The sequence below is a fragment of the Syngnathus scovelli genome, chromosome 16 (genome assembly GCF_024217435.2).
Source record: "Syngnathus scovelli strain Florida chromosome 16, RoL_Ssco_1.2, whole genome shotgun sequence".
In the NCBI taxonomy this organism is placed as follows: domain Eukaryota; kingdom Metazoa; phylum Chordata; class Actinopteri; order Syngnathiformes; family Syngnathidae; genus Syngnathus; species Syngnathus scovelli.
In genome coordinates this window covers 6,829,256-6,856,105 of record NC_090862.1, presented here as the reverse complement: position 1 = coordinate 6,856,105, position 26,850 = coordinate 6,829,256, and the positions used below count along the sequence as shown (strand labels likewise).

The 26,850-nt window shown below is 43.1% G+C and overlaps 6 protein-coding genes and 1 non-coding gene across 10 annotated transcripts; 4 read left to right on the top strand and 3 right to left on the bottom strand.

Annotated features, from left to right (window-relative positions):
* Positions 1–748: 748 nt before the first annotated feature.
* On the top strand, positions 749–4,716 carry kdm8 (lysine (K)-specific demethylase 8). 2 transcript variants are annotated; one of them, XM_049745770.1, is made up of 8 exons: positions 749–1,207; positions 1,288–1,460; positions 1,886–2,018; positions 2,104–2,172; positions 2,304–2,453; positions 2,527–2,619; positions 2,721–2,911; positions 4,463–4,716. In XM_049745770.1, exons 1-7 carry the CDS (start codon positions 749–751, stop codon positions 2,883–2,885), a joined length of 1,242 nt encoding a protein of 413 aa, XP_049601727.1. In that variant the 3' UTR covers positions 2,886–2,911; positions 4,463–4,716. The 2 variants fall into 2 exon arrangements, with proteins under 2 accessions (XP_049601727.1, XP_049601728.1); XM_049745771.1 differs by having other exon boundaries at positions 2,998–4,716.
* Positions 4,047–8,659, bottom strand: LOC125984003 (UNC93-like protein MFSD11). Its single transcript, XM_049745769.2, has 13 exons — positions 8,313–8,659; positions 7,757–7,812; positions 7,571–7,678; positions 7,406–7,485; positions 6,529–6,625; positions 6,386–6,444; positions 6,128–6,275; positions 5,995–6,044; positions 5,736–5,801; positions 5,536–5,661; positions 5,233–5,407; positions 4,891–5,026; positions 4,047–4,621 (listed from the first exon to the last, which is right to left on the bottom strand). The coding sequence occupies exons 1-13, from the start codon at positions 8,400–8,402 to the stop codon at positions 4,463–4,465; spliced, it is 1,350 nt and encodes a 449-aa protein (XP_049601726.1). The 5' UTR covers positions 8,403–8,659; the 3' UTR covers positions 4,047–4,462.
* Positions 8,660–8,884: 225 nt separating this feature from the next.
* ubfd1 (ubiquitin family domain containing 1) lies at positions 8,885–12,067 on the top strand. 3 transcript variants are annotated; one of them, XM_049745778.1, is made up of 7 exons: positions 8,900–9,062; positions 10,214–10,501; positions 10,573–10,781; positions 10,894–10,959; positions 11,038–11,143; positions 11,220–11,302; positions 11,605–12,067. In XM_049745778.1, exons 1-7 carry the CDS (start codon positions 8,915–8,917, stop codon positions 11,713–11,715), a joined length of 1,011 nt encoding a protein of 336 aa, XP_049601735.1. In that variant the 5' UTR covers positions 8,900–8,914; the 3' UTR covers positions 11,716–12,067. The 3 variants fall into 3 exon arrangements, 2 of the variants coding, with proteins under 2 accessions (XP_049601735.1, XP_049601736.1); XM_049745779.1 differs by lacking the exon at positions 8,900–9,062 and adding an exon at positions 9,303–9,447; XR_011088380.1 differs by lacking the exon at positions 11,605–12,067 and having other exon boundaries at positions 8,885–9,062; positions 10,573–10,807; positions 11,220–11,264.
* A 3,001-nt stretch (positions 12,068–15,068) lies between these two features.
* rmi2 (RecQ mediated genome instability 2) lies at positions 15,069–15,958 on the top strand. The gene is made up of 2 exons (XM_049745808.2): positions 15,069–15,479; positions 15,610–15,958. The coding sequence occupies exons 1-2, from the start codon at positions 15,185–15,187 to the stop codon at positions 15,792–15,794; spliced, it is 480 nt and encodes a 159-aa protein (XP_049601765.1). The 5' UTR covers positions 15,069–15,184; the 3' UTR covers positions 15,795–15,958.
* On the bottom strand, positions 15,851–22,290 carry zc3h7a (zinc finger CCCH-type containing 7A). Its single transcript, XM_049745807.2, has 23 exons — positions 21,930–22,290; positions 21,461–21,563; positions 21,308–21,347; positions 21,043–21,246; positions 20,467–20,625; positions 20,208–20,288; positions 20,046–20,099; positions 19,761–19,797; positions 19,336–19,664; positions 19,014–19,266; positions 18,891–18,919; positions 18,669–18,807; positions 18,433–18,591; positions 18,077–18,282; positions 17,906–18,006; positions 17,647–17,828; positions 17,498–17,571; positions 17,289–17,419; positions 17,111–17,216; positions 16,929–17,037; positions 16,716–16,849; positions 16,489–16,652; positions 15,851–16,389 (listed from the first exon to the last, which is right to left on the bottom strand). The coding sequence occupies exons 1-23, from the start codon at positions 22,060–22,062 to the stop codon at positions 16,200–16,202; spliced, it is 3,117 nt and encodes a 1,038-aa protein (XP_049601764.1). The 5' UTR covers positions 22,063–22,290; the 3' UTR covers positions 15,851–16,199.
* A 938-nt stretch (positions 22,291–23,228) lies between these two features.
* Positions 23,229–26,129, top strand: pla2g10 (phospholipase A2 group X). Its single transcript, XM_049745809.2, has 4 exons — positions 23,229–23,352; positions 23,920–24,091; positions 24,473–24,579; positions 24,756–26,129. The coding sequence occupies exons 1-4, from the start codon at positions 23,316–23,318 to the stop codon at positions 24,902–24,904; spliced, it is 465 nt and encodes a 154-aa protein (XP_049601766.1). The 5' UTR covers positions 23,229–23,315; the 3' UTR covers positions 24,905–26,129.
* trnat-cgu (transfer RNA threonine (anticodon CGU)) lies at positions 25,849–25,920 on the bottom strand. Its single transcript has one exon. It is a non-coding gene; the product is annotated as a tRNA-Thr (tRNA).
* Positions 26,130–26,850: the final 721 nt, after the last annotated feature.

Genomic DNA, 26,850 nt, shown 5'->3' with positions numbered 1-26,850 from the left:
TTAAATGACATTATCCCAACGTATTTTAAAATATTAAATTAATGACGTTTTAATTTAAATCTTTTTGTTGTTGTATTTAATGAACTTGATAATTTTGTAATAGTGGAACAAAGGTATTCCCGAGTCGTCATCGTTTCCACTCGGACTATTTATGTCGACGTACAGGCGTCGCGTAAACAGAACACTCCGAATGCATTTACCTGATATTTAAAGATTTTTTTGCAACCGTTATCCCACCACTAATTCCAAATAGTTCCTAAAATAACGTTTTATGTTTTTGGTCATTTATATATTTATTTTTGCTTTCACTTTTAATGTCGTAGTCAGCGTATTTCACCGAGCGATAGTTTTGGAAGGTAACCATACATTTTATTCATATTTTAGAGTTAAATTGAAGTCACGATTGAAGTTACGTTTAATGGCTAAATAACTGCCTTGCTGTGAAAGTTGTGCGTAAGACTTAAATGATGATCTTTTACTATTACTGACTCGCATATAATTTACTTACGTTTTATTGCATTTCTGCCTTTCATTATATTAAAAATCCATACCTAACTATTACTAGTGTTATAGCTGGGTAAAGACAATTTAACATGTAGTGTAATGTGAGTAGATTTAAAATTAGTTGATATGCAATTAAATATGTTGTAAGCAAAAGAAAAAAGGGATATAGGGATATCTTCTTGTTACTTTAAGATGGATGCACTTATGCTCACCTTGAAATTCTGCTCCCCAGATCCTCTTCTCAATGACGACGCCGCTATGGCCCAAGATCTCCGCTGTTCTTCCACCAGACGAGAACCACTTCCCGCTGCACTTTGGCGACAAGGTGGAGGCAAGCGTGGTGGAAATGCTGAGAAGATCTAGACGTCAACTCTACAGCGGCGCCCCCGCCGCTGGCCTCCTGCTTGATGCTCAGATCGTCTTGGACGTGTCGTGGGAGAAGCTCAACACGGGAACATGGCGCCACATAGACAAGGAGTGGCGCCGTGTCTACTCGTACGGGTGCCTCTTCAAGGTATGCGCCTTGTGCGCTGAAGAGCCTTCAGAGGACGACCTCCTGCAGGCCGTCCACACCTGTGACATGGGCTTGCTCATGGGCGCCGCCATCATGGACGATCGACTGCAAGTTCTGGTCCGGATTCTGCAGAAAGAAGTCAAGAAAGACACCAGAAATGAGGAGAAGCCAGAGCATACAAAGGCCAAGGTCAATGATTTGGGATGAAAGCTGCAACATTTTTTTCAAGGCGGCACTTTGAACAAGTGCTTGTGGTTTTATTTCAACAGAGGCTGAAATTGACACTGGCAAATGTTCCACCGATTGGGGAAGATCGGGCCATTCCCAGGGTCAAATGTCCGTCTCTGGAGAGTTTCAAGAAGAACTACCTGGTCCCTACCAAAGCGGTCATCTTGGAGGGCACCATCGATCACTGGCCCGCCCTCAACCAGCACCCCTGGAGGTTTAGATTGACGTGTTTATTCTGTTTTTGTTTTAATGGCAGATGCCTCCCGAGTACAGTAAATGGAATGGAATAAGTTTTTTAAAAAAAAAATTCACCCGTGATAAAAAGTGACCCTCCAAGTTTGAAGTAAGCAAAACGAGTAAAAGTGCAGGCGTCTGTCTCCGTGCGCAACAGTTATCGGCCCTTCAGCGCCATTAAACAGTCGTGCAATCAGTCTGATTTGCACTCATCAGGCAGCTAAGTGTACTTAGCCGAGCGAGTGGAGAGGAAAGCTGCAGGAGTCCGAAAGTGAAGGATGTCTAATGGACAATTTCCATCCCCAAACAGTTCCCTTTTCACTGCGCTCAAGTGTAAACTGATCTGAAAGGAAGAATGTCATTAGCCCCGCCCACCCACCCCCACCTCCCTGTCTTTTGCAAAAGCTTAGAATACTTGAGGTCAGTGGCGGGGTGTCGCACCGTCCCCGTGGAGGTGGGCTCCAGGTACACGGACGAGGAATGGTCCCAGACGCTGATGACGCTCAACAAATTCATCGACCAATATATTTTAAAACGCGTGAGTGGATTCAAAAAGTTCTAACTGCACCCCTCCAGGTAATTAATGTGTGTGTGTGTGTGTGTTATTTTTTATTTTTTTGTAGAGCGACATCTGTCCGGATGGGGCGACACCAGTCTGCGGCTATCTAGCTCAGCATCAGCTCTTTGAACAGGTGGATCAGCTAAATAAAATGATCAGTAACATATCTGTATTTATTTTTGTTAAAGATGGCCAAATAAAAAAAATGCTATTGGATTTTTTTTTTTTTAGTTGTATTTTAGAATAATTTTGCCGTTGCCATAGATACCAGAGTTGAAGGATGACATTCGCTTGCCTGATTACTGCTGCTTGGGTGACGGCGACGAGGACGACGTGACCATCAATGCCTGGTTCGGGCCCGCCGGCACTGTCTCGCCCCTCCACCAGGATCCCCAGCACAACTTCCTGGCACAGGTAACTCGAAAGCAGGAGGCTTCCTGAAATGTAGTAGTAAATTAATATCGTGTCATCTGTTTGTTCCTGTCAGGTGGTGGGATGCAAATACATCCGCTTGTACTCGCCCCAAGACTCGGACAAACTCTACCCGCACCCGTCTCAGCTCTTACATAACACCAGCCAGGTGGGCTTGGCATCATCACAAAATCTTTCCAGTTTCTAGGACATCGCAGTCATTTCAGTGACTGATTTGTACAGCACTAACCTTTTTTTCTTTCGGCCCAGGTGGAAGTGGAGAACCCCGACACGAAGCGCTTCCCAGAGTTCTCCAAGGCTCCATACCAGGATTGCGTGCTGCGGCCCGGAGACGTGCTCTTCATCCCGGTGCAACACTGGCACTACGTGCGCTCCCTGGAGCAAAGTTTTTCTGTCAGCTTCTGGTGGTCCTGAAACGATGCCAAATGAAATGATCTCAGGTATAATTCTACAGTTGTTGTTTTTTTTGTACGGATTGTTTCGTTTAATTGCGCTCTCAACCTTTTAATCCGACAAATATCCTCAGGTGTTCCTATTTGCATAATGCATGCAAATGAGGGAGCGCCGGCTAAACATGCTGCCGGTTAAAGCGGGTCACAGCTGAGGAGGAATAAATGAAGCGTCCCCCGTGGGTGCGCACACATTCATGCCTCATTTTTGTACTTCAGCGACGTAACTATTAGCATGATTAGAACTGTAAAGCGAAAACAGGGCAGGAGGGGAAAACAGGCTGCTCTCTTGCTTCATGTTACTACACTGGAATTTAATTAATCAGAATCGGCAACCAGAGTTTACATCTTGTCATTATTTGCGTATTAGCTATTAGCATTTGATCAGTTCTCAGTAGGATCAACCAAATTCAGGTCAACGTGTTGCTATCTTGCCATATGGTTGTGCCCCAACTGTTAGCATCACTGTTATTTGACCAATTCTCGCTAATTAATATACAGTATACAAATATTCTTGTAACATTTGATCAATACTCACCAGGAACTCAGATAATGCCTACTACTTTTATGCAGTCCTGTCTCTCTTAATTTTCAAGCGCGACTTCAACATCGCAAACTAGATTGCTTGTTAAGTGGCAAAATTGACTTCAGATCTCGCAAATTTGCTTACTCTCATTATGAAGTGATCAATACTCAATTACCAGTGAAGTAATGTAAGCCCCCCCACCACCATCACCCTCGTAGTCTCTCTTATTCTGCCCCCATTTCATGTCCGCCGCATTTTGATTAATGGCCTACATGCTTTTGAACAACTCACGGCCGAATCCATTAAATTCCTCTCATTTGGTGATAATTGAGTTTTAAGTGTTGAATAAAGTTAACATTTAAACACCAGCAACATCAACTCACCTGCTATAATTCCTGCAAGAGTCATTTCAATAATGTTAAGTACACCCAATCAATCACAGGAAAGAAAATATTCACACATATTTTTAGTGTATTTATATTTGAGTGTATAAAAAAAATAAAAGCAACACAGATGTAAACCAGTTCATATTTGCCTTTTTTACCAAAAATTCACTAAAACTGCATAAGAGTGCTTTTATTCAAAATGAATATAGAGATGCACAATATAAAACACTTTTATTTTCAAATGCTAGCTTGTTAGCAATCTGGGGTGAGTATTTTGAAAAGTTAAGACTCCACGGCGTTAGAAATGAATTGCGACCACAGAAAAGAGTTTTTGGGAAGTGGCACTTCTCCAAAAAAAAAAAAATTCCATCTGAGCTTAAAGCGATGCAGTAGTCATTTTGTTTAAGTGTTGTTCGAGTATTAATGAGCGCTCATCATCGAGGTGCAGCATCAAGCCATTTACTCTGGATGTAAATGACCCTGCGGGCTTCTGCTGCAACCATGATGATTATGATGATGAAAGAAAAAGTATCATTAAAAAAACTATTTAAAAAATGAGAGAACCTTCAGTGCCTTAAAGCCGCTTGCTCTCCACAGTCCGCAGTATCCGTTTGTTTTGTTCCTCTCCAGTTACTCCAAGGTCTGAGTGGAGGTGGCGTCGGCGTCATGCATTCGCTCAGCCACGAAGAAGCATAGCGTGCCGTTGAAACCCAGCACCACCATCAGGAGGAGCTGCCATGTGAGCAGCGTGTCGCCGCTGTAGAAGAATGCCACGGCTGCGAAAACCGACTGGACAAGACAGTAGAAAAAAAAAAAAAACAGAACTATTGCATAAGAACATGCTTTGTTACAATGTGGTGAATTGAATCGTTTGTCCGTAATTATTCAATGCTGCAAATTCAATTCATTGTTCTTTCTGCTCACCTCAGCCACCGGGGGGCAGTGTAATGATGTCATGCAACACAGACGTCAAGCAGCAACTTAATATTGCTTCAGCAAAATTATTACTTTGTTGCGTTTTAAGACGCTCCTCCGCTAGTACATGTGCGATTAGTCACCTGTACGAATTTAAAGATGGCGAACGCGGGCGTGCTTTGCTCCGCGTAGATGCAACCCAGGATGCTGTAGAGCTGCGTGTTAAAGCAGCTGTCTCCCAGGCCCAGCAGAAAACTGCACAGCAGGGCGATGGACATGCTGCAAGACCAAACAAATTAGCACAACCGATGTGGAGTTACTCTTTGTGCTTGTTGCTTTAAGATTAACAACGCATTCAGTTGTATTTAACTTTAGAACAGCTCAAGAAATTAGCTTTGTAGGAATAGACACACAGCCTTGTTTTTTTTTTACTGTATTTCATCATGGTGGTCCTTTGCAAACTTCTAACCATCCATCTTACACACCTTGGAGTGAGAAACGGGCTCTTGGTGGTGGTGGTGCCGAAGACCACAGGGGCATCTTCAGGAATGTTGAGAAAGATGAGATAGAAAGCCACAAAGTGCACCACCATTCCCAGGAAAACCACTGAGGTGCGTCTAAAGCGATTGTTCTTGCACACCAAGCCAAACAAGCCTCCCCCTGGCAAGCGCAAGGAAAAACACGCAAAGTCCATCTCTGAGGTGTTTTGGGCCGAGTGTTGGCCAATCAGATTAAAAATATTGCTTCCTATGAACATCCAAAAAAATAAGACAGCTGGTCTTTCCAACCTATGATTTCACCCACGCCCAGCACCATGCCCGAGATGCCGATGAGGCCTTTTGCCGCCTGGCCGAACTGCGCCGTGGCTCCCAAGCACGTCCCGTAGACGCCGCTGTAGAAGGACAGCTCCAGGCCTACGCCGGGAGAACAAAGTTAAAAAAGAAGGCCGATGGAGGCGCCGCTCGGCATACTGATGGGGAGCGCTCACCGCTGTAGGCCATGCAGGGACTTAAGAGGAGGATGTTTCTGCTCTTGACAAGCTGCAGCATGGTCTCTATGGAGGAACACATTGCTATTACTAGACACTTCATTAGGTACACCAACATCCATGATGCTTACTTTTGATGTACAGGGTCATACAACATTTTTTTGCCATTTGCTCGTGTTTTTAAGATGACGTTTTTAAAATCAAATAATTAGCAACATTAAGTTACTTTTTTTTAAGGTAACCATGGCGGTAGACTTACTGAAGTCTGCCTTCACCTCCTCTATGGCTGTGTTGGCTCTGTGCTTGTACCTAAAAATAACATCACCAGATTATTTTGTTACGCGTTTCTGATAAACATGAAAATAGCACTACAAAAAAAAAAGTCTACTTACACCATGTGTGTCGAGAGCAAGGCCTGTCCTTCGTCCTCGGAGAGCATCTCCTCCTCGAACAGGCGAGTCCTCCTCAGCGCCAAGAAGCACAGCGTCCCCACAATGGAGGCCACCAGCAATGAGAGGAAGATTGTCTTCCTGCTGCTGTCTGACCATGAAAAAAACCCACAAGGCCAGAGTTATTGAACACAATCTGTCAATCAAATCATTTATTTATTAATTTATTTAAATCTTTCATTACAAGCATGACGCATCTACCTGGTATTTCTGTTCTTCCATTCCATTCCAGATAAATGTACAAATTGCCAAATAACATGCTGCAAATAAAGGATGAATAAACATTGACATCTTTGGTATAAAAGCAAAAAAAACTTGACTTGCTAACCCTCTCTTGTGAGTACCTGCACTGCAGGAGAGCCCAGAACATTCCTGTGTTCCTGTTGATTGTGGAAGCATCCGAGTTCTCCACCAGGAATTGCCCTTGAGCTGTCCATAGCACTGAAACAGGAACGGAAAAAAAAAAAGAAGAAATGAAGCTGTGTGTGCGTCATGTGAGTGGAGGGGGGGAAGGGGGGGGCAGCAGTTAATTGGCTGTATCAAGTGTGACATTATTTTTTATGTGCTGTTAGGTAACAACACATATAATCCCAGCACACCGCCAGGGGGAATCGTCATGACCCACTAAACCTTTTTCCTCTCCAAAGATTCGTATTTGTGGTGGGCTTGATGCTCTCCAACCATTTAACCACCTATTTTTATAACATTTATTTTTAAGCCTGCTGCTTCAAATTCTGACACGTGCAGATGAGGTCTAATTCACCTGCAGTTTTCCACACAAATGTAATCCATGACTGGGAAGATTCATTAAGCTTTGTTTTTACCTCATACTTGTGCATTTCATGTACCAACCCAATTGCAAATAAAATAGATGATTCAGTTGAGCTGGATTTAAATTTAATAAACTACAAAAAATAAAATAAATGGAGCAAGATGTTTTGAATAAAAAAACAAATTAATAAATTAACCTGTATTATTTTAACTACATTAAAAAAGCAACTCACCTGGATATTTTCAAATAAATGACATTAACAATGAAATAAATAAATACATAAATAACAAATGAATTAATTTATAAAATAAAGGCTAGGTTTGAAAAGAAAATACATTTATACAATTATAAAATTGCCTGACCAAGATACTTTGACAATACAATAGTTTAGATGTGATTTGAAAGATTTATCAAAAATCATTTTTGACTCTGGGGTGGGGAAAGCTTACTGGCAGCCCCGACGCCAATCAGGACGGACGTCAGGTAGAAGGACCAGGTAGACGGCTCGATGAAGACAGCGACATAGCCACTGGATGCGCAAGACGACAACAGTGATCAGCAACAGATTGATCTCCAGTCATTCGACGTGACTTCCTGCCAGGCAGATGTGGTACCTGTAAAGCAGCCCGCTCACAAACATGGTCACCTTCGGTCCCGCCACCGACACCACGGCGGGCGCTGCCAAATTGGACAATGAGAAGACTCCATAAATGATGCCCAGACTGCAAAAAATACAATTGACAGTAATTATTAGGGCAACATTTGATGTGAAAGATGCAGTATTTCATTATTTAAGCAACCTGTGGTATCCACTTCCTGTGAAAGTGTCATTCCGCAGACTTTTCACCACCGTTTGCTAAAAAGAAGACGAGAAGGAAGGAGCCTAATGTTATTACATTGTGAAATTCTTTATAATAGAGCAGAACTCATTGAACTTGTGAGCAAAATTGGGAGCACGAGAAGCACATGACACTGATTGCTTGCTTGCTTTTTTACTTAGTGACATTATTTCTGCATACATACAATTTGGTGCAACTATTCATAAATATGATTACAAAGGACGCATGTAAACATGTATTCCAGGAAGGAAACATTTTCTTTAAAAAAAAAATTAAGTATAGAGTGAGGAATATTTTGTTATACACAAAAAGTAATAATAACAATATAGCAAAAAGTAAATGACATGATGTTTTAGGGTAAATTGCCATTCTTTTAATTACACAAATTGCTAACTAACATATTTAAACTACACAACTTAGAATGTACGCTGAAATGACATTTTATGTCATTTCCCTCTTCCATAAAACATATTTAAAACAATAAATTTCGACGCAAAGAAAAAAGTTCAAAACTTACTTCAATATTGCCACAGGTGGTGAAGGCGGTGAATACGAACAAGAATCCCACGCCCAAAACCACCACATTAAAAGTCCTCCAGTCTGCCATGGTGCTTCTGTCTCTCCCTCTGGGTTTTCGCTGCTACATTTCATGGACTTCACCCCTCCAAACTCCACGGAAGAAACTTTTGAAAAGGATCCAAATAATGTGGCGTAGAGTTAATAAAACGCGAATGAAGTAGGCGGCGATAGCGGCAGCATTGTGAGCTTCTTGTCAGTCTGCCACACAACGCGTGCATGTCAACTTGTGACTTCAATTACTGGAGTTTTTTTTTTTTTTTTTTGTGCTTCCGTAGGACTTTTTTTTCCCTCCACGGTAGCCTACAACTGTTCTTCTTCGTGGACCTGAAGAGTGGAATATTGCTTGTACTGTGGTGCTGCTATCTGGCGGTGAAAGGCTAAAACTACAGATTTTTCCAAACTTGTTTTTAACAGAGGATCCACATTTAGGATCGACAAACTGTTGTTTTTGGACAATGCAGAAAATAATTATACGGAATTTTAGTCCATATTCCAACCAATAGTTGGCGACAAACGTGATTATAACTTCTATGGTTTAAAATGTACACGAAGAAGAAAACTTGGACCAATAGAAATCCAGGAAAGTGCCACCTCTTGGAGTCTGGCTTTTCTGCCACAACAACCAAGAAGATCGACGAAGCGAGATACTTCCCAACGCTCTTTTCCGTCTTGGCAACATTCGCGAAAGGCAAGTTTCGAGCACACTTAAGACACTGCAATAAAAGTCCATTTTAATTCCACCCTAATTATTTTTTTTTCCAAAGCAGGAGCTAATAAATATCTTCGAAATCAATTTCATTAAAAATGATTCCTTTGGGCACACGCGAGAAAATGAACTTGCAATGAAACTATCGTTTGCAATTTTGCAGTGAATATTTGCTCCCATGTTATTTAATCATGACGCACCATGAAAATATTTCCTGTTTAGAGCGCAACAAAACAAAAGGTAGCTCATCTGTAAACGTATTCCACGTTGGCCTAATTAATATGGGAACTCTCTTGCTCTCTATACACTCTTGGGCTCGCTGAACGTTTCCACTGGTTGTACACAATCATCATGGCGACCCAGGATGGTAGGTATTGAGCAGAATATAGCAACATTTACTTCGTAACCGTACAGCCATTTTTGTGCCTATTGATGAATTAACGCACGCCGCTAATAGACGCGTTGAGGCCCAGAGCTGTTAAGGTTGTGTCTTTTGCTATTCACGTCTCCTCGTCCGAGTTTATCTTGACATGTTTCTTCAGCAGGTTAGTAGCTAGCTAACGTCAGTGATTGCTAACCAGTGCAAAATGAGCCACACACGCTGTAGTTTCACTTTGCATAACAGAGGGCCCAACGTAAGTGGACTCAAATGACAGTCTCGAAGTGGTCATAGTCAATAAGTTATCCGTTTAACATAGATGAAGACTCGTGGAAAAGTGCAAGATGCTGTGTCATACAGCGCTTGGAATCCAAAAGCGTGTTTTTTTTTTGTTAGCCACTTCTTAAAATCAAATGAGAAACTACGATTAAAAGCAAGATACACTCACAGCAATAAAAACAATAATTCTTTAGGCCACATCATTGAAATTTTGTTAATTTAAATACATTGTATGTGACGTTTCATATATTTACTGACTAAAGTAGCTTGAATGAACTGGTTCTGAAACTCCAGTTTGGAAACTGTTAAGCACTGTTCTGGTATTCAGGGTTTGGATCTTGTGCCCCTCCTATATTACATATGCAGGACTCCAAAATTTGGAGACTCTAAATTTTAACGACATTCCCGGCCGCTGACTCAAAGTCGATTCACCAATAACAAGCAGCATCGAAAATTGAATGACATTTTCCTCCAGGAAGTCAAGTTACAATGCAAACGGACGCAAAGCCAAAGGAAGAAGAGGAAGACGCACCTCTGGTGGACACTACGGAGAAAGGCGACTCAGAACCGATGTCGGACGCAGGAAGCGCCGCCGCCGCTGCCACTCAGGGCTCTTCAGGCATCAGCAACGGAGACGACATCACCGAGGATGAGGGCGAGACTGTAGACTTGAAGATCATCTGGAATAAGATCAAATATGACTTGAAGATCGGGCTGGATAGTACCGGCGCTAAACTAAAGGAGAAAATCCATTCGCTCACGGGTGACCATTTCTTCCTGCTCTTTTTCTACTATCGTTCAACAAGCACATCACGTTTTCTTTCTTTTCATCAGGCCTTCCGCCGGCTATGCAGAAGGTGATGTACAAAGGCCTGGTGCCAGAGGACAAGACGCTACGGGAGATGAAGGTAACGAGCGGCGCCAAGATCATGGTGGTGGGCTCCACCATAAACGACGTGCTGGCCGTCAGTACGCCTAAAGAGGTCATGCAGCAGGAGGTCAAAGCCGAGGAGAACAAGAAGGAGCCGTTATGCAGGCAAAAGGTTCGACATGGACAGCGAGTGCTCACGTTAGTCTAAATAAATGGTCCAAGAACCAAACGTATACATTAGGACATTTGAAATTTGTGTGAAAAAAAATTTGCTCTTATTTCAGCAACACAGGAAAGTTCTTGACAAAGGTAAACCTGAGGATGTGATGCCGGCTATTAAAGGAACAAAAGTGAGTGCGCATGCTGTTTTGTTTTGTTTTTCCTGTCATGGTGATGTTTTTGAAAATCTTGGCCCTCCCCACCGGCAGGAGCGACTACCAACGGTGCCTTTATCCGGAATGTACAATAAGTCCGGAGGAAAAGTAAGACTCACATTCAAACTGGAGCAGGATCAGCTGTGGATCGGGACGAAAGGTGAAGCACACAAAAAGCTAACAGTGAGCCTTTTTTTGTTTTTTGTTAAATATTTGTTTTTGTTTTTTGTGTGCAGAGAGGACAGAGAAAGTCCCGATGGGCTCCATCAAAAATGTGGTTTCTGAGCCTATTGAAGAGCACGAGGACTATCACATGATGGTAAGTGCTGCTTCGTATTTAATATTTTATGAGCTGTGGATGAGACATATTTAAAGTTGTGACAATGAAGAAGGGAAGGATACATCGCCGACACTCATGATGCGGGCAAAAGTGAACACATTTTGCCTCTGGTACTTTACCGACACGTTTAGCTTACATGAATGTCATGTTGAGCTTTACCGTTATGTGGTTTCTTTTAAATACACAGCAGGGAATTGTCTTTGTTTAATTTGAACGTAAATTTGGCATTTGCTGAGGGGGGGGTGAAGATTTTCTATCAATATTTGTCATGTGTCATGCAGGCGTTCCAGCTGGGTCCGACAGAAGCGTCTCAGTATTGGGTCTACTGGGTGCCCACACAGTTCGTGGATGCAATTAAAGACACAGTCCTGGGGAAATGGCAGTATTTCTAATGTGCCTCTTACAGTTTTGTTTTTGACAATGATGGACTGGGACAGAAGAGGAGGACGAAGAGGAGGAGTTGGGGAAAGAAGAGAGGCTGAGGAAAATTGCTGGCATCTTATCTGAAGGAACTTGACTGATGCCCATGGACTAAAATTGTCTTTTTTTTTTTTTTTTTTTTTTTTAAGTTTGAACATACGCTACAAGTGGTAGCGTTAACATTTCTCATCCCTCCCTCTTGTTGATCACTGATGGGCTTCAACAAATCCAAGGGGATAAAAACAATGAAACAATTGTACAGAAATTGCTAACACTTTTCTTCTGTTATTCTTAAAGAAATAAAAGTTATTTAATGAAATTAAATGTGTTTCTTTTTTTGCAGACCGCAAATCCAGCCATTTTTCAGGATGAATAGGTTAAGCCTTACAAAGTGTGGTATTTAAAACCAACCGTTTAATTTAACAAGTACATTCAAAACAAAAATATGCAAAATTACATAAAGGATGCCCCGATGTGATTTTGAGGTTATGAACGCTATTGTGCCAAAGTTGGTACACCCGTGCAAATCTGGGAAATGGAGAACCTGTTCATATTTGCTACACTTGCGAAAAAGACAAAAGTAATCTGATGTCCAGGGTTCACCGTTTTAAAATGGGAGGGGGGGTACTTGCCAAAAGGGGCCTGTATGGTTATGTCACTTCCGTTAACACCTCCATTTTCAGATTAAACGGTATTGAAAAGCTTTACCTTTTCGTAATTCCACACTTTATAGTGCGATTATTGTTTAAAAGTGTCTAACTTTTATTTTCCAAAGAAGTCAATCTACTTCTTGTGCTATTCTCGACGCTTATTGCGCTTTTAATTTGGGGCTCTGAGGGCGGGACTAGTGATGTGCATTCCAGTTCTTTTACGTGAACTGAATCTTTAGAATCAGTTCACTCAAAAGATTCGTTCTAACGAATCGTCTACCCCCTCCCCACACACGCACACACACAAACACACACACTGATCCTTTTTTTTTTTTTTTTTTTAATAAATCAAATAATCAAAAATCATGGTCAAACCTTCACGGAAAGTGAAAAGTGCCACACCCGCCCTCACCCCCACTTTCTGATTGGCTGTTTGATCTGTGACGTCACTCGGACACTCCATTAGATACACCGCCATTTTCAGGTGTACCTAATAACAGGCCACTTTATTAGGGAAATATCATGGTCAAAGGTCACAGGTGTCAAGCTCTAGTCCTCGGGCCGCATTCCAACATGTTTTCCAAGATTCCCTCGTTAAGTGCACCTGCGTGAAAAGTTTTAGCTCCTGCAGAACGTGAAAGTGGCTAAAAGTTTTCACGCAGGTGCACTTAACGAGGGTAACCTAGAAAACATATTAGAACGCGGCCCCAAGGACTAGAGCTTGACACTTGTGACCTTTGACCATGATATTTCCCTAATAAAGTGGCCTGTTATTAGGTACACTTGAAAATGGCAATGTACCTAATGGAATGTCCGTGTGATTCCCTCGTTAAGCGCACCTGCGTGAAAAGTTTTAGCCACTGCAGACGTGAAAATGAGCTAAATCTTTTCACGCAGGTGTGTTTAACGAGGGTAACTTGGAAAACATATTGGAACGCGGCCCCGAGGACTAGAGCTTGACACTTGTGACCTTTGACCATGATATTTCCCTAATAAAGTGGCCTGTTATTAGGTACACTTGAAAATGGCGGTGTACCTAATGGAGTGTCTGTGTGATTCCCTCGTTAAGCGCACCTGCGTGAAAAGTTTTAGCCACTGCAGACGTGAAAATGAGCTAAATCTTTTCACGCAGGTGTGTTTAACGAGGGTAACTTGGAAAACATATTGGAACGCGGCCCCTCGAGGACTGGAGGTCGACACCCCTGGTTTAAGTGAAAAGTGCCACACCCGCCCTCACCCCCACTTTCTGATTGGCTGTTTGATCTGTGACGTCATTCGGACACTCTATTAGGTACACCGCCATTTTCAGGTGTACCTAATCACAGGCCACTTCATTAGGGAAAAATCATGGTCAAAGCTTAAATGAAAGTGAAAAGTGCCACTCCCGCCCTCACCCCCACTTTCTGATTGGCTGTTTGATCTGTGACGTCACTTGGACATTCCATTAGGTACACCGCCATTTTCAGGTGTTCCTAATAACAGGCCAATTCATTAGGGAAAAATCATGGTCAAAGCTTAAATGAAAGTGAAAAGTGCCACACCCGCCCTCATCCCCACTTTCTGATTGGCTGTTTGATCTGTGACGTAATTCGGACACTATTAGGTACACCGCCATTTTCAAGTTTGTTCGCGAAGATTCCCGAGTGAGTGAGCTGCTATGTCAGCCGACACACGTTATGCCGACATTGATGTTTTAATTTTGTATTTGTTGGATTGTAGTTGATGGTGTTATTATACCGAATGTGTTTGTGTTTGAATAAAAGGTTGAAAAAAAAATCCGTTATGCCGACATTTGTTATATTGGGGGACACCAACTCATATAACAACAAATGTCTAATTTTTATGTTTTAATTGGCGAATATAAAAACAAGGAATAAAACACCAGACAAGTTTTAACATAAATGTTTATTAAAATAATAACAATAATAATAATAATGAAAGTACATTTCAAACCAACAATCTAATGTGAAATTGCAGCAGATATATTGGATAACAATATTTGGGCGTATATACGTATGCATACACGTTATTTAAAAACAACTATAATTACCCAAAGAGAAGCATAATCTCCCCGATTTTGCATAATGGTGCACCCCTTCATGCAATAAAGTTAGCCGTTAGCTTGGAGAAAACGTGCATAAAAGAAATGGTGTTGCAGTGAGTGGTTCTTTCTTTCTTTGGCAAATCGTACATCTACATTCTGGCTTACATAGTTCACGTCAGGAGGGAGACGCAACACGTTCACTGACTGATCCGTTGATGCACGGGAAGGAAGGCAGTTCAGCCATTGACTCGTTCGCGAACGGCAAAGTCAGGATTCGTTCCTTCACTGATCCCTTCTCGCGATGAACTGGAAATGCAAATCACTCACTCACTCACTCACTCACTCACTCACTCACTCACTCACTCACTCACTCACTCACTCACTCACTCACTCACTCACTCACTCACAGATCCGTTCGGTTAGTGAACGGGAAATGCAATTCACGACTCGTTCGTGAAGGGGAAGATACGTCATTTTCTTCTTCGTTTTGTTTTACGGCGAGGTGGCACCAGCTTCAATGCGCATTACCGACACCTACTGGTTAAAGTCATATGAACTGAAAAAAGAAAGAATCACTTTAGGAAGTTATTCGTTCACTCTCATTCACTGAAAAGATTCGTTCTTTTGAACGAATCGTTCACTCACTAGCCAACACCAGTCGTGACGTGTGGTACGGAAGTCTTTCCTCACGCGGGGAAATGAAAAGCTCTGTTCATGTTTACAAACGACAACATGTAATTTGACGTAATGGACAAATCTGACAATGCCGCCGGTGAAAGGAAACGCGCCCCGCCAGTGAAGGTTCTTTCCGGGCAGCTGAGGACGGCAACGGAGGTGCAGGGGAGCTCCGGCGAGCCCGGGGCTGGCTGGGTCGTCAGGCTGGGCATGGATCGCTCTTTGCAGGTCTCGCTGGTATGGATGCAGGGCACCGTGCTGGAGGTGAAGCTGGCGCTCAACACCGTGCTGCTCATGGATGAGACGGGCACGTTCACAGTCCAGGGTGTCGGGAGCATTCCCAGAGGGAAACCGTGTTTGTCGTCGGGTAATTAAATGATCGATACGATCCCGTGACATGCAAAACAAGCAAGATATAGCTCAACTTTTTTTTTTCTCTGGTGACACACTCAAGCGCCTAGAAATAATAACTCTTACACCCCTGCTCCCTTCCCGAGGTAAATATGTGATGGTGATGGGCGTCATCCAGGCCGTCTCCCCGGAACCGGTGGTGCGCGCCGTGAAGCTTGCGGACCTTTCTGAGCACGCCGCGGTGCACAGACCGATGTGGAAGCTGGAAGTGGAGGACCTGCAGCGTGTGCTGGTCGCCGGCGGATGTGCCGCCTCCGACGGCTGGAAATAAAGAAGACCTCACAGGCACCTTGATTATCAAATGAACGAATGAACACGAACATAAAATGTCCTTAAAAAACAAAAGGATCTTTATTTGGTGTATTCATAGTGAAAACCTTCAGAGATAACTGTGACCTTTGAATGCCAATTAATTAAAATAAACTGTCAAACCTATGTGTTAGAGTGTCAAAAAGAAAGGCTTTACGGCGTGCTACTAACATCACCCTCCTCACATGAGCGGTGCATAGCAAAACTCGATTAACGCTTTCATTTGTTCGATTGGCGATTGTCTTCAAACCGGTCCGCCGCCGCTTGAAAACAATGCCGCGATCCATCCTGGCTGACTTCCTGGACATCTTAGAGATCACCTCGAGTTGGGAGTATACAGCTTCTTTTCACATGATCTTCATGCCATTTACTTGATGTCCTTAAGAAGAAAACTATATTTGCCAAAATCATTGTCATTGGGTGCTATAAGGTGATCTTTTCTAGCTTTAGCCAATTTCATCAAAAGCACTTCCCGCCGCTCCATCCACTCCCGCAGCTCCTGCTCGCCGTGGGCTAGCTTGCACGCGTCGTCCTCTGTGCACGTCCCGATGTTGAACCTGTCCCGACACACCACCGAGCGTCAGTTCGCGTGAACAGCCTGAAGCCAAAACATGTCGAGCCATCCCAAAAGTCGGATTGTCCCCAGCACAGCTTACCTCTCGCAGACTTTGAATGTCCCGGTGGGAAATCGGTATTGCCAGCAGTTGTCGTCGTCCTCTGAGGTGAAGACTCGCTCTTTGTGTTTTTCCGAAGTGATGTGCTGCTGCCACTGCTTCTCGCTGTTGCAGTTCTTACCGCACAGCCAGCAGTGGTTGCCGGCCTGCAAAGAGCGCGCAGGTGCCTCGCTTAGTCGTCCACGTCATTTACAATTTCCCAGACTCACCACTTCTTCCATATAATCTGTGGGCATTTGGATGGGCTTGCCGTTCTCCCTCACAGAGACGTTGGCGGTCTCCTCGGCCCAGTCGGCCTTCTGAGACTGAAGCCACTTGTCGTAAAGCTGATCGGCATCTGCGACTGGGTGAGCACGAGACACGTTCGCTAGCGAGGCGTCGGGTCAGCCGTTACGATTCTGCAGGAAAGGAGGGGGACTCACTGTTGTTTTCCTTCATGAAGGTCCAAAGATCTCGCTCCTCCGTGCTGTGAGCGAACGTGCAATTGCCCACATATTGACACTTCTTGCCGGATGCCACATGCATGCAAATCTGAGAAAAAGACAGACAAAACAGTTGTTTTTTTTATCCATATAATAAGATCTCATTATTGTTTGAAATGTACCTCAAACTGAGCCGGAATTGGCTTTTTGGTGGGAAGGGCTCGAACCGTGGTCCATTTTTTTCTTTCATTGGAGCTTATAAGCACCACACGTTTGTCTTTGGCCCACCTGTATTAAAAAAAAAAAAAGTTGCTGAGCACCATGCTAATGGTCCTACCACCTCCCCACACCTCAACTTACGTGTGCCTCGCCTTGGCTGAGCAATATTTTTTATTCTTGTCTGCTTCGCTTAGTTGCCCGTTTCTCCAACACTGGCTACATACAAACATCATCTTCAAATTTTGAGGCCCGAACCTTTTTTGTCCTGAAAACTGATCACAGGAAGGAAACATTCAAAGTCTTTCTTTGAACGACAGAAGTAGAATCAACGTGAGAACGTTAAGTGTTACCCGTCCGCCCTGCCGTGCAATATTGGCGTTCCAAAACGCGGTGGCCTCTTCAACAATACTTTCATGACTGATGCCTGCGTGATACATACAGCTTTTATCAAATCTAATTACTTATACTTTTTTTTTTAATATGAATAGAAGAATCTTACGTCGTTGGTGCTGCAGCATCCAAATCTTGAGCTCGATGAGGCTGTGAGCGTAGAAGCACTCGTCCTCCCTCACGCAGCCGTAGCGCACTTCGTGTCGACACAGGTCTAGCTGGCCGTGGGGATTCAGCATTCGGATTTTGGTATATCGTACTGTGCTGTCTTTCAAGATGTGCACCAGGCACCTGGCGGGAAAACAGAGCGAATCAATAACGCAGAGCCGTTTTTGCTCTGGATGAAGAGCGCCCGTCGAGAACTTTACTTGTGTTTCTCAAAGTCGTGCTTGGTTACTGGGTGGGAGCAAAGCGTCGGGTTGTCTCTGCTGGTTTTGCTGATGATTCGAGGTTTGTGATCAAAACACACCTGAACACAAAACTTTGTGTTGGGTCTGCTTTCAAACTGCGCCGCGTTGAACATGACGGCGTCTACTCACTCCGCACAAAAAGACAAATATTTCAGGGTGTTCTTGTAAAATCTTGGCCACGGTCAGCATCATGCTGGAGCTGGGCCCGAAAGGGTCGAAGAGATTTTCCCGGGATATAAGGCCTATCCGCTCCAGCGTCCAAACATCAATTTCCTCCTGACAGTACGCAAACGTGCAGTGACCCGGATAGACACAATCAGTTCCGGCAGCCACCTCTGAGGGGAGAGAAAAAAACAAAAGTGTCAAAAATACTGTTGGAAGCAGAATTGCTTCAACCCGTTTCAACAAGTCATGTGAAAACATAATGTGATTATGTACTTGCTGAAATAAACAAATCAAAAAAGCTTCTGAAGAAGCAATTGTACCTTTGCAAATGTAATAAGGTCCGACATATTGCGTTTTGGTCGGTCTGGGCCGAATGAGCTTCCATTTTTTATCAAGGGAATGTTTGAGTCTGCCCAGTAGAACATCCTTTTTACATTTGTGCTCGTCGGTATGGAGCGTGTAATCCAACACGCCACTTCCTGCCAGGGGGAAGCACATTCCACGTCAGATGGCTATCGTGGTTCCTCTCAGCACACGGCGACAACGCGCTCCTCACCTGTTCTCATGTAGCAGAGGGAACACGCCTGTTTGAACTCGTGCGTTTCGGCTAACGGGTTCTTGGTAAGGCCGACTGAAGCGCCTTTCACCTCGGGCATGCCCACAGCCATTCCCGTCGGAGCTTCGCTGTTGCTCAGCTGTGCGCGAAACAACGTTGGAAGGTGAAAGGTGAAAATGTCGGCACTGTTGTGACGTCATACGAGCGGCGGATAACAATTACCTGTGGCATGAAGGTATTTGAAGAATAATCTGAAAATGAACAAGCATTTCACTTAAAAAGTCAAAGTAGAGGTGCAATCAGTATGAAATGATGTCCTATAGAGGGAAGGGTGAGTAATCGTACCTGTTTTAAGTTCCGATAAGGAAAGGCTTTCCAGTGTGTTAAGGGGCTGCGGCAAGGTCCCAAAAGTGTCCATCCCAAAATAGGTGCTGGAACCTAACTGGTGGTAAAGCGGCGGAAGATTGACAGTGCATTGCTGAACGCTGGCTAGGAAAGGGTTCATATGAGTCGGCATAAGGAAAGAAGGATTTGACATAGAGTTGGCCGAGGGCATGCTGGCTGGCAAAGGAAGAGGGCGCGTCATCGTGGCCATGCCCTGAGGGGACAGAAACAAATGAGTTACTGACCAAACTCGAAGTGGGCGGAGTCATTTCGGCACACTAACCATAGACATCTCCGGGCCCGCCTGGTCCAGCAGGTCGTCAAGGTCGTTACCAATGATGTCCTGCTCTAAGTCTTGGCTGGTCTCCAGTAGCGTATGAGGCGGGTTTGTCTGAGAGCCGTTCGTGAAGATGTTTACGGCGAGGGGCGCAGACGAGGCCGAAGACACAGGAAGGGATAACGACTCAAAGCCCGGAGGCTCTGACACAGTCTTCGATGGGATGCCGCTGGGGAGCCGGAGCTCATCTACTGTTGTGCTGCCGTTTAGCAGCGGAGCGTGGACCGGTGCGGCCACCGCAACACTGCTGCTGACTGCTAACAACTCTGGTACTTCTGTATAAAAAAATAATAACAATAAATGAAAAAAAACAAGGGAAAAAGAATCACTTTTTATTTTCTATCAAGTGTTATGATCATTTGAACACTTACCAATTTCTATTTCTTCAACCGAAGAGTTGTGGGACGCCTGAACAAGTGCAGATGAAAATTTGCATTTGTTGGCAAGACAGACTTTAAATACAACGTGGACGGGTATATAAATCAACGAAAGTCACTGAAGCATGTTGGAATATTGCCAAAAACGAAATGCTACTGGTTATTTTTTGGGGTGGTGGAGGGCAATCAACTAAAAAAATAAAGGTGTCAATCTCTAGCCATACATAAAGTTTCAACATATGAAACCTTGACATGTATTGTGCACTTTAGGCTTCTTACCAGGTCACAAGCGGCATCCTGATGACTCGATCCCCGCAATACATTCAAGGCCGGCTGTAAAACAAAAAGAAAATATCTGTGGAACCGGCGCTCACCTGCCGAGTTCAGATTTGAGCATGAAAACAAAAGTGAGGGCAACTCAGGAGGCCGGGCCACACTTACCTTTGTCCTGACGTACGCTTTACGAATTTTCAGCCCTAACATTTTGGCGAGGTCCTTAGTCAGGAGTGTAACACTGGAATCCTGCCAAGAGAAAATACATTTTGACCCAAGAACTGTAGCAGTGCATCTTGCTTTTAATCATTTGCTCGGCTAAATTGTGTAAAAAAAAATAAAAAAAATCCCAGTCTACTTTTTATGAACAGGTGTAGATGAGAACCCACATTATTGAGATTGCTCATTTATTAAGCTTGAAACTTACCTGAGGCACAGCTAGCGAGCATTTGGCCACCGCGTCGTAGGCCTCTTGATGCCTCCCCATCTCCTTTAGCGACTTGGCCTTTCTGTACAGCGCTTTATAGTTGCCCTCGTTCAGTTGCAGGGCCTTTTCACAGTCTTCCAGCGCGAGATCGTACAATCCCTGCAAAAGAGATATAGTGGTCAAAGAAAAGTAGGCTGATGATAAACACACAGATAAGGGAGCGCTTTTACTGCCACTTTGCAATTCATAAAGAAGAACAGATTGTTCTTCTGTGCAAAAAAGACAAGTCGTCTCCAAATGGCATCATTCCGAGGGATTTAACGCCGCATTCAAAAGAAGGGCTCACTTCCTGAACATGAGGCGTCTTCAGTGACGCTTTCATCACAAGAAAGTGTGAAATCTTGAAACAAAGAGAGGCTGTTGGCCAAGACTTGCTATGCTCCCCTCCCCCACCTCCATTTTAAAGGTAAAATAAAGCAAACATTTCCATTTTACTCATTTACTCATAAGCGCTTGCGATTTAGTCATGGACACCTACTGGGGAGTTTCCAGACGAACAAAGTGAAAGCAACTCACCGGATTCATGTTTAGGCACGCGGCGGCTCGATTTGCATAGAGCTTCTCCAATAAACCCGTTGTCACGGTGACTGCCTCCGACTCGGCGTAAGCGGCTACATCCAAAGCTTCTGTGTACATCTCGATTGCTTTCGTCCAGTCGCCTTCTTTAAACACATCGTTGCCTTCTCCGAAAAGATTCTGAACAAGATCTTTAATGAACACCTAGAAAGACAGACAATTTTAATATATTAGGTTTGATAACATAGATAGCTTTATATCTTACTTCATAATGATCTTGATTTCCAGGATAGGGTAGTGGTGATCTGCAAGCAAAAGAGGGTGATGTTATGATGACATTTATACTGATTTTTACTCCAAATTTCCATCTTTAGACAGCGTCCAGCACAAAATGGGAATGTTGGCTGTTGACACTTACTGGATAAACTGTAGTCCTTTCTGAATCTGCTGCCAACGACTCTTTCTGTCAACCGGATCCAATCCAGACATGACTACGTGCTCTTCTTGTTGGGTCTCAGTGTCTGGGAAATAACACACAAGTTTTTTTTCACTTGCGCTAAGACGTTAACACAAATTGATGGAGTGTGCCAGCATAGATCCTTATGAATCATTATGATTCAGCACAAAGGCTTAGAGTGATTGGCACAATTTTTATTTTTTACTTTCGTTCTGTCAATTACTTCCGTATTTAAAATCACGTCACGCGCGTCATGCGGAACTAAAATACCAATGACGTGTTGGGAACAAATCAAAAGTTCAGCGATTAATGTTTGGGTAAAATTCATGACAGTTAATGGGGTGGAAAGACAGTAGTCGGGACAGGTCTGTCTCGTGATAAGATGCCACCTTATACTTTATTCGGGGGAAGACGTTTCGGAGTAACAAACCGTCAGCGGGGTTGTTGTTCTCCACGACATCAGGCTGACGTTTCGTCCGAGCCACTAGTTGTTTCATTCGGTGCGCTGGGGCATCCACACGGCGGCTCGTAAGCGGACGTGTCCGATGATGGACGCATGACATTGGCGCACATGTGGTACCCGCACCACCGCTGTATATTTGTGGTTAGCAGTTGTGCTCTCATGGCACAATGTTGCACTACAATAGGGAATCTTGATTGGGAAACGCACGCGTTTACTAACCCAGACGTAACTAACATCTTGGTGCTTGTTACCTGGTGTAGATTCTAGACTGGACGCCGAGAAAACAAAGACATGCCCCAAGTTTAACTAGTTTCTCCTACGCAGACAATAGCGACTTGTTCCATCATTCATTTTCTTTCCTTTCCTTTTTGGGGGGGGGGGGGGGGGGGGGGTTCAGCGAACATCCCTAACTGTTTATCCCTTGCAACCGTGTACACTTACTTGAGTGGATATATCAGCAAAACAATCCTCAAATCCAGCAACATCCGAGAAGGAAAGAGCAAAGTTTCAATTTCGCTGGGAAAAAAATATGTTTACAAAATAGGCTAAATGTGTAGCACTGCTAAAGGGCCGCCTTTAGCTCGTTCTTCTTCGTCACTGAATAAACAACAAGTGCGTTCAACTTCGGCAAAATACTGACCCCTCTGGCAAAAGGACGAAGTACTAGTTCTATTACGCGTGCTGTACTTGCCAAAAGTTTTAGAATGGGACATTTTTCCCGATGTTTTTTTTTTATATTTTTAAATATAATAAACCAGTTTATTTCTATTTTAAAGCTGTGGAGTTTGGATGCTTTTACGTTTTACAGTGTTACATTAGTTCGAGTTGTACGCATACTGTACATGACGACAATGCTGACTGTAGAACAGTGGCGAAGATATACACAGGACAAAAAGCATTTATTATTTGTACCCTTACAACAAAAGATAATTTAAACACAAATAATAAGATACCACAACGTCTGAGAAAAAAAAAGGAGAGAAAGGAATGTTGCTTATCTTGCTATGAGGAATTATCACCCCAAAATAAGAGTCGGAGTCCTGATATTAGAACATTACGTATGATTCTGTTTCTGTGTGACACAGTTGAATATATATTCTTAAAAAATAACGATGAATTACGACTAAGTCAATATATGTAGTGGTATCAAAGGTGTGTAGACAAAGAACAAACAATTAGCAGTCCGACCAATTTAACCAGTTTGACTGGGTTGATTTAGCTGGCCAATAAGGATGCTGAGGAGATTATTCAGACATCTAAAAAAAGATCAACCCTCCACGCGACACACGCGCGCGCACACAAAGCGGAGGTGAGCAGTGCGCAGCTCAGCAGCCTGCCTGCCTGCCGCGTGCCATGACTGCCTTTCACCATACACTTTTGCTCTTTGCAGGTAAGTTTAACTCAAGTAGAGTTTTAAATCTTAAAACTAGTCTGCGAAAAATAACAGCCTGAATTGAGAGAACTGAAATTCCTCTGAATGCTTTTTTGAATGTGTGCTAACTCCTTTCAGATTAAAGTGATTTTGACCAATGTCTCAAAACAATTCCATGAAAAATGTCGATCAAGTGAGTTAATCGGACACATGGATTGCCATGGTTATTTTCTACTTTGAGAAAGTGGAGTGAGCTTCCTGGCACGTGTGGATTGGCTTTTGGTTTTGGAAATGGCTTTTTAAAAACACCAAAATGACAACCCAGCCGTGACTGAAATGCTATTGAAGGGGGTGTCTAAAAAAAACCTCTCAAACTATTAAACTTTGGAATCTTTACATTTCATGGCATATATGAGCAGTTGAATACATGTAAAGTGAACTCAGGGTTCTCTTTGTTGACAAAAATGTCTTATGTTTGTGCTACCGCTCATTTCCAAACAGTTCTTTAAAGTGTGACCTAAGTCGACTTAGATATCGTGTCATAAAGTGTCAATCTGAGCTCTTCCTCTGCCATGTCGGTTTCAGCGGCTTCTGCGGCTTTTGCGTCGGCGCTCCCATCCCAGCGACCTAAAAGAGGTCTGCTGGAGCTGGCGGGAATCATCACTTGCAGTACGGGGAGATCACCTTTGGCTTACGTCTCGTATGGGTGCTACTGCGGACTCGGGGGCAACGGCTGGCCGCGGGATGAAGCCGACTGGTGAGGGTTTTTTTCACCACACAGTTTCAAGGCTTCTTTAGACGCTTGCTGTAAATATGGCCTCGGGTGTACCATATTATAGTGCTAAAAAATCCCATTTGACACCCTATATATGACCCACGTATACATTATGTGGTGCCCAGGGTGTGAATTAGCACCTTTGAATCTCCAGGTTCCCAATTCCACAACCAGATCTTAATTGCCTCCATCTTTTCGTGCTTTCTAACTTCAAATCTTCAAACTAACCACGCTTGTGGCCGCGCCCCCTAGCCAGACTTTAAAATAACGTGTCATTCCACCCAGCACTTTGGGACCCTGCCTTAAACCTAAATTCGGGTGAACCCATACACACGATAAACAAAATATTCGTTTTGGCCACAGGTGCTGCCACAAGCATGACTGCTGCTACGGCAGGGCCGAGAGTCAAGGGTGCAGTACCAAAACTGACCGCTACGATTGGACATGTGACGATAAGACAGCTGATTGTGGTATTGTTTTTTTTTTTTCCCTTCCTCGTTTGAGTAATAATTGGTCTCCTACCTTCAAACACACCTTTAAGTATTTATCTAAAGGTGTGTCTGAAAAAGCAGACAATTGAAATCTACGTGAAAAGCTTCCTTGTTCTGTATAATTTGTCTTTTTCCTCGTGTGTCATCATTTGCAGATGATTTGACGGACAAGTGTGAGAAGATTTTGTGTAAGTGTGACCGAGACGCTGCCAAGTGCCTGAGAAAGGCCCCATACAACAGCAAATACACCCTGTGGCCAAATTGGTGGTGTGGCTACCTCAATCCGATGTGTTCCATTTATTGATTCAAATCAAAATTTATAACAATGGAAGTAAATGTGATTTACAATCAATGGCCACTAATTAACATAAACAGTGGTAATAGTAAAATTGGTCTTTTGGCTATTTGAGAACAGTGAGCAATTCTGGAGTTTCTATTTACATTTTTTAAAAGTCTATTACATCACAGGGTGGTGTTTTCTACTGAATCACGCACCAAGCCTTAACTTTAATGTTTGTGAAGGATGGTGAATGGAAAATTAACTTCTTTGGTGTTCATTGGCCATCCTGTTTGTTTTTTCTTTTGGAAATTAAAAACAAGAAAACTACGTCAAGTTACCACAAAGTTGGAGTCGAGTCTATGAAACACACTTGTGATGTAAATATAAAACAAATGGAAAACATTAAGTCGGCGTTAACTGAGCGTGCCTTGTGCTGCAGCGTGATGATTCATTCTTACGCCACTGCGCAAACTAGTTAATTGCGTGCCAGTGATGAAATCAAAATATCACCGGCAACAATTATATAACTATAAGGAAACACTTTTTTTGTGGGTCATGGCTAGAAAACAAACGATAAAAGTATGCGAAGTGGTAACAGAGCGTGCCTTCTTACGCTACGTTCGTACTTGTCTTGTACCATTTGTGATTTAAGCGAACTACCCGAAAGTGCCAAGAGGTGGCGCCATATTCTTACCAATCTAGACTGTAGTAGTGACGCCAAGCAGTTTCATAATTACCGTTTGAACAAAGAGCGGTACGTCACCGAGTACACAGCCACTTAACTATTTCTCTGTATGACGGACAAAAAGATCTGAAGTGTTTTATTTAGATAAAACCTGTACTTGGACATTGACGTCTTAAAGGCGCTACAGACAGGAACTCACAATTGCGCAATCATGCCGATGATTCACAGCTTCTTTCGATAATTCTACAATTGACCCTTTGTAATACATAGCACTTTGTGTAAAAGGCACGGACGGGGTTCGAACCCGCGATCTTCGGTTTACGAGACCGACGCCTTACCACTTGGCCACCGCGCCTGCGCCGTTGGCGTCACATATTGCGTTTATAATGCAGTCACTCTTGCGAGAACCAAAAATCGATTATACCCGTTTACATACATATAATTGTGCCAACAGCATTTATAAACAACTATACTTCAATGATGTATAATAAACATAATTTACATGTTCATGTAATTTTTAAGAACATTTAAATGTTATGTACAATACATTTTAATTGAAACACAGTTTCTTTCTTTTTCATTTAAAGGAAGTAATGTTTAAACTGTGCATGATGTTACACTGTCTTAACAATTGTCTGACAATAACATTAAATATTTTTATTTCCAGAAAAAAACCTTGGTCTTGTTTAATTTTTGGACACTGACGCCTACTATGGTGCTGTACTTAATTTTCCGGGCACGGAAATTAATATGAGTCTTGACAGGGTCACTACAGTGCCTATTTTTTTGGGTGTAAAAAGTTAAGGACCACCGAATAAATAAAGTTGAAGGTTTTAAGAATCTCCTGGTACCGAAGAAAAAATGAGATTCACTTTCACATTCACTTCAGTAGCACGAATTTGCCGCTAAAATTTGTGTTTTGGTTGCACATTTGTTGACAACGTTAAGTTAACTGACTTGCAAACAACAAAAGCTTTCAAAAAAGGTATAACAAAAGCTGCACACAAGTGACGGTGGCAGGAAAAGGCCCAAAAATTGAAATGCAATGCTAATCCGCAACAGAAAGTCTGAAAGAACAAGCAAACCAATATTGTACGGAATATCCCGATAGTTACTAACCAGTGGCGACTAGGCGCAAGTGCGACTTTTGTCCAGTCTGGACGTGGCTGAGTGAAAGAAAAAGTGAAAGTCAAAGTTATTTCAGTGGCAGAAAACAAAACGGGTCATTGTGAATGGGCTCGGCTTGATGTGACCCTGACCAGAACCGGACGTGCCGGTGTGAAAT